The sequence below is a fragment of the Panthera pardus genome, unplaced genomic scaffold (genome assembly GCF_024362965.1).
Source record: "Panthera pardus isolate Hobbes unplaced genomic scaffold, ASM2436296v1 HiC_scaffold_24, whole genome shotgun sequence".
NCBI lineage: Eukaryota > Metazoa > Chordata > Mammalia > Carnivora > Felidae > Panthera > Panthera pardus.
In genome coordinates this window covers 39,267,501-39,273,500 of record NW_026526810.1, presented here as the reverse complement: position 1 = coordinate 39,273,500, position 6,000 = coordinate 39,267,501, and the positions used below count along the sequence as shown (strand labels likewise).

Here is a 6,000-nt window from a genome sequence, read left to right as displayed (position 1 = left end):
TCATAGGGAGCCTGCATCTTATATTTCCGAATACACCCCAGTGCCCTGGGGACTGTGCTCCCCAGGTTCAGTTTCCTCCTCTGAGGGACGAGATCTCAGCAGTCAGAGAGCAGCACGACTCTCCACCCAGTCTGATCCCCTTTGTGGCCAAGTCATCAGTTTTTGTTTTGTCTCACATGACTAGGGCTCAGGTGAAGATTCCAAGCGTTGGAAGGAGGGGACGTGCAGGTCTGAAGAGTGGAAAGCACTCCCCCAAAGCTCAACTCTGAGAATGCAGAGCAAACAAACTCTAGCCGGTAACACAGTCACCATTCACAGCTTCCTTCTTACAGCTGCCAAAATACTGCGTCAGGTTGTCAGCTTTTGACTTCATTTCACCACAGTAAATAAAAATAAAACCACTGCCAAATACCATCAGCAACGCGAGCTCTGTCATGTAGCTGTGACGGCGAGGACGAGGCCCTGAGGCTCCTTTGCGTTTTAGCTTTCGTGGGGGCTCTTTTGAATGAAGTCATTTCCTAGGCTTCATAAATGATTATACTTGTTTGCCACACAAAACTGTATGTATACACCAATTCTGAATTGTGTCAGAAAACAAGGGTCTTGTTCACTTTACTGCATTCTGTAAAAATACTCGCCCAGACTTCTGGTCAGTAACCAGAGAAAACAGACCAGCTGAAAGCCCCAGCCACTGAGAGAAGGACCCAAGTGTACTCAGTATGACACAAAGATTTATAAACACAGCCAAATAACCCCAAGGAGTACACAATATAAATGCTTTATTGCTAGCACAGAGGTTTCTTTTTAAGTAAATTAAAAGAAATAAATCTTCATTTTCACATTCTATACTGCAGTTGAAAGGTAACTAGCTGGTTAATGGATATGTTCACTTGGACACAAGCTATAAGGAGAGCATGACAGTCACATGGAAGGGCTCAGAGATGTGGCGTCTCTCAAGGCATCGGGCCACTGAATGCACTGCCATTCGTAAATAACAGCGAGGAGGGATTTCTTTTAAACATCATGAATAGACAAGACTTATAAATAGAAACCCGGGATGGTTAGAAAGCAGAAACCCATTAAATACAGAAGGCTATATATGTGTTGGCCATATTCCATGTACTCTAGGCTATGTTTGGTACTTTTAAATAAGTGATCTCCATCTACGTTACAGACCGGACTGACTTCGGCAGCCAGGAAAGCGGAAGGAGGAAAGGAAGATGATGCTGTCCATCAACCGGTGGATGCGGTGGATGCGTTGGAAAGCAGGAGAGGAGGGTGTGACTGGAGGGGAGGGAGGGGCACCGCTTGGTGCCTCCCCCTCGGGAGGCTCCTGGGGAGGCTGGGAGGGAAAATGCTGCGTGGACATGGACGAGCTGCTGGATGAGTCGGCGGAGGTCTGGTGGAGCGTGGCAATCGTGGCACGCTGCAAGTCTGCGAGTGACACGGAATCTGCAGGCTTGCTCAGGTTCTCCAGGGTTACTGCCAGTGGATTTAGGGCACGATAGGCCAAAGTGACAGCCAGAGCACTGGGAGTAGCAGTGCTGGGGCAATGGGGGGCGGGGGACAGAGGCTGAAGAGTCCAACTGCAGAGATAATTCACTTAGTAAGAATTGTCAGCCAGTACTGAAAATGAAATTATTTCTGCAAGGCCCCCAGCATTACCTTTTACCAAATTCTTGAGCCCAGCCATTCGTTTCTGGGTTGTTAAGATAAGCTTTGGAAAAAGATCTTATCAATCTATGAAAAACAACCCCCCCTGCCCCCACCTTATTCCAGAATCACCCAGAAGGAAGTAAACACACGCGCACCCACACGCCCTAAAGCCAAGCAGCCAGATCAGAAGTTGTGAACTACATAGGATGATCTCCAGATCTCCATCTTCCTGCTCTTTTGCTCGTGTTATTTATGGATGTAAGAAAGCCAGACTGGGTCAGGAACGTCCCCAGTTCTTGCTTCTTGGTACATCTGCAGTGTACCAGCTCCTGGCATTTTCAGTCTGGTCTGGCTCTAACTAAAACCATTTCATGTTTTGCTTTGAAGAAGTGGATAACATGAAATGGTAATTTGGCTGCAAAACCTTGGAAAATTGTTCCCGGCCCAAACATCTGCCCCAAATGAGCTCAGCTGAGATCTCCTTGGAGGGGTGGGAGGGATGGGTGAGCAGAGAGAGGCTGGAAAGGGGAAAATGAAGACAATGGAAGGACAACCTTCCGTCAGGAGGAAAGTTCTTTGTGACAAAAGACGCCAGCCCATCCCTCTGGAGAGATCGAAGTCCCTGACAGCTACTCCTCTGCTCTCCGTCCCCTTTCCCCAGTATTTGGTATTATTCAGGTGAACCCTTACAGAGTGCCAGGAAATGGTGCCCACATGGTCTGCTTTCATTACCCACTGACTGGCCTGGCCTACGTGTCATTATTTCACTTTAAATAAGGACCAAGTATGGACTTTGGATTCCTGAGAGCCGGGCCCCCCAGGGAGAGCAGAGAGGGAGAGTCCTGCGGGATGGCCTCCACCTTCCCCCTTGGCCTTCTTAGGAGTTCTTCTGAGGGATCTTTACTGTCACCGTCTTCACCTCCGAGTACTCTCGCAAGCCAAACTCCCCCCTAAAAGGCAGAAATAGGCAGTATCAGACACCAGAGGGCTGGGCGGCCCGGCCTGAGGGACGGCAAGAGTCCCGAGAAGGGGAGGTTTATCACCTGCTAACAGCAGGCCCTGGGTTTCCATGTAGAAATGTCTGATGAGTGGACAGCCCAGCTCTCCTCTGAGGAGCACAGAGAACTGTCATATCCCGAGCAGTAACCGTTTCTTGACGGCAAAGACTGATTGTCTCCACAACATTGCACAGAAGGGTGCAGCACTGCCACCTACTCAGAGAAACAGGCATGTGGATTAGCCTGGGTCAGCGGTCACACAGGCCCTGAACTGGGCCCCTGGGTGGGCACCGTGGACAGCAGCGGACCAGGCCCAGGTCTCTGCCGCCGCGTCTCTACCACAGGCAGCAATGGCTCCTGGGGACGATGGTGTGCCTTCCTCCTCTAAAACCTGCTCCTGCCACTGGACACCCCTTCATATGTGTTTTCCAGTTGCTCCCCTAGAGATCTAGTCTACTTTAGCTGAAAGAAAAGCATGAGATTTCCGGGCTGGGATCCCCTCTGTCTGATGTTCTAAATTCCTTTTCACTGGACCTTAGGCTTAACAAATGGAAAGGAAGACCTAAAGGCTCACCAGGGAAGAGCACGGATCACCTGCAACGCTTAAAAACAATCCTGATACAAGCTGCCCACATGCCCACAGAGTAAGGGCAAAGAGGCAGGAAATCAAAATAACTGACAGAAAAGGAAGTGGTAGTCAGCTGGTCCCCCAAGACTCCGGGGAAACGTTTACTGACTGGGAACTGGGTCACCTGCCTCGGTGGGGACAGGAGATACAGCCCTTCCCAGCCCTCCAGTCACTCAACTTGGGTCTCCAACCACTGTCTTCAGGATGCTGGGGTGTGGCCACGTCTCCTGGCCACAATGTTCCTTTTTTCACCTGTCTGTATTCCCTTCTCATTTCACTTCATTGTCACTGCCCTTTCCCCGCTTTTCTCATTGTAAAATCAAGCACATTCTATTTTTTTTCCGTAAAAAAAGTTCAACTTTTTTTCTTCTATTCTTTTTAAAGTCACTTCTCTGTGATGCTTCTCCTGGCTCTCTCCTAAGAGCTCCTCCCTCCTCCGTGTTCACAGCCTCTACCACAGCCCCGTCACCTGCAACGGGGCTGCCTGAGCATCTGTCCCCTCCCATGGAGCTGTATCTTACTGATCCTGCTTTCTGCCCCCCACCCCCACCCCCCCCCTCCACTGCCAAGCCTAGAGTACAGCCTACAGCTCAGGCTCAAATACAGCACTTGTGGAAGGAAGGAAGGGAGGAAGGGAGGAAGGCTTCTCCCCACCCCCTCTATCCTGGTGGATATATCGCTTCTGCCAGGAAAAAATAAAAGAACACTTAGAGATGTATTTGAATAAGAAAATATTAATAAAGGCTGTCTTTAAGAAACAGTCATGTGTACAAGATACATTACAGTAACTGGGCTTAACAACCAAGAAACGATTCATTCTGCTTCCTTCCAGGAATTCCCATGCCCTCACAAGGCTCCAATCGCTTTGCCAGCAGCAACTCCCAGCACCAAGGTCACCTGAGTTGTTACGGCCACCCCCTCCCCACCAGGACATCAGAGGCAGCCAAGGAGAGACCAGGACATGTGCGCTATTCTCTTATCTGCATTGGCCATCTTGCTTACAGGAATGAGAATAAATTTGGGACTGTCCCGTGCCATTCAGTATAAGATTCCCTCATTAGCTCTTTTCAGGCCCTGAGTCTTTATTACCAGCTCAGCTCTGGCTCTTCCTGGACTTTTTCCTGCCCTTGGGCAATTCCGAAAGTGTCTCTTCATCACAGACATCATCTGCCTCCTGTTTAAAGTGAGGTTACTCCCTTCTTGTTTTCTGACTTGTGCACGCACATGGGGCAGACCCTGAACCACTGTCCTCCCCCTCAGACCTCTAAGTAGGTTGTGACAAATGTAAGAAAGTCTAGAGTCAGAAGCGTGCTGGTATGGTCGCCTTCGAGTGTGGCTGTTGGGTCCCATAATCTTTGGGTGCGTGATGCCATGGAAAACCGTCCCGGACTGGAGGAGCTCTTCCCCTGGGTCCTGGGGCAGCCGTCTGCCACCATGGTCCACACACAGCTCACTCTGAGAATGAGGAGTGGGCTCGAATCTGCCAGAACACCTGGAGCTGGGGAATGCCAGCTCAGCTCTGCCATTAAGTGGCTGTATGACTCCAGGCGAGCCACCACTCCCACCCTTCTGGTGCCCTGTCACCTCACGGGCAGCAGTTCCCGAACCCCAGCAAACGTAAGGATCACCTTTGGAGCTTGCTTCGTTGTAGATTCCTGACCATCCCACCAAAGCTTCTGTCTCAGTAGGTCTGGGGAGGAACCCAAGAGATTGTGCTGCAGGTTATTATTTGAGCCTCCCTTTGAGAAACACTGCTGTAAAGTCTCTGAGAGCCCCCAAGCTTCTCAGAGCTATTTGACCACCTCATTCCAGGGTTTTTCTCTCAAATTTGCTTAATCCAGTTAAATTCTGTGGCACACAGGGTTCCAGGGTGAAGGAAGCTTCAACCACACAACAGGGCAAAGGCAGACACATTGTCATTGATCTCTCTGTGTGGTCGCCTTCATGGCTCCACAGTGTGTCGGGGCTCAGGCACACTGAGATGCCTGTATCCCTACTTCTGAGCCAGACTAGGCTATATTCCCTAACATGAACCAAACTTGGCCTACCTACAGGTAAGGTAAGATGTTACATTTTGGGGTCTCTCAGCCAGACATTTTAGAAAATCACTCCTAAAACAAAAAGGGATTTCTGTTTAGGATGTATCTTTCCCTGCTCTTTTCCCTCCTACAGCAGCATCGTTCAGAGCAGGGTCTCCAGATCGCCTGCATCAGAATCATTCCAGAAGCCTGTTAACACTGCAGCCCCTCAGCCCTCGCCCAGACTTACTAGAGAGGGGGTTCCCATATAGGCATGCCCAGCAAGCCCCTTCTCTGACTGCAGGTGACTTTTGGTGCACATGCATGCTGTGATGCAAACTTGGGAAGCCCCGATTTAGAATACCCTAATAATGCTTCTCATCTTCAAAGCTGTGTCCTTAGTTTTTAAAATGTTGAGGCTCACAGCTTTCCTTCCACCCCCTTAGTTTGTGACATGTATTTTATAGCTTGTCTCAGGGAAGCTTAAATGAGGAGTAAGGGAGAGGACAGGAAGAATGAAAGGGGGGGGAAGGGGTAGCTGCAGGCCAGAATTGAGGTGAGCTCGGCCCTCTCTCCAGCCCTGGGAATCAGTGGCCAGCCTATCAGGTAACCTGTAGAGGGCAGTCCTCCACAGCTCTCTGTGTGGGGGGTGGTGGGAACCCTCAGGGGTTCCCACAGCTCTCCTTGGAGTTTGTCTCTA

General features: G+C 50.1%; 1 protein-coding gene across 7 annotated transcripts in view; it reads right to left on the bottom strand.

Moving 5' to 3' along the window:
* Window positions 1–762: 762 nt before the first annotated feature.
* The window catches only part of ALDH1A2 (aldehyde dehydrogenase 1 family member A2), a 130,872-nt gene continuing 125,634 nt past the window's right edge, over window positions 763–6,000 (bottom strand). For 4 of the 7 annotated variants that reach the window (XM_053889029.1, XM_019441970.2, XM_019441974.2 and 1 more), the window contains 2 exons: window positions 2,700–2,867; window positions 763–2,606 (listed from right to left, as the gene is read on the bottom strand). In XM_053889029.1, the coding sequence (XP_053745004.1) occupies window positions 2,534–2,606; window positions 2,700–2,867 (241 nt within the window). In that variant the 3' untranslated portion in view covers window positions 763–2,533. Of the gene's footprint in view, window positions 2,607–2,699; window positions 2,868–4,910; window positions 4,973–6,000 lie in introns of all 7 variants that reach the window. The other 3 variants (XR_002078017.2, XM_019441971.2, XM_019441972.2) reach the window with 3 other exon arrangements.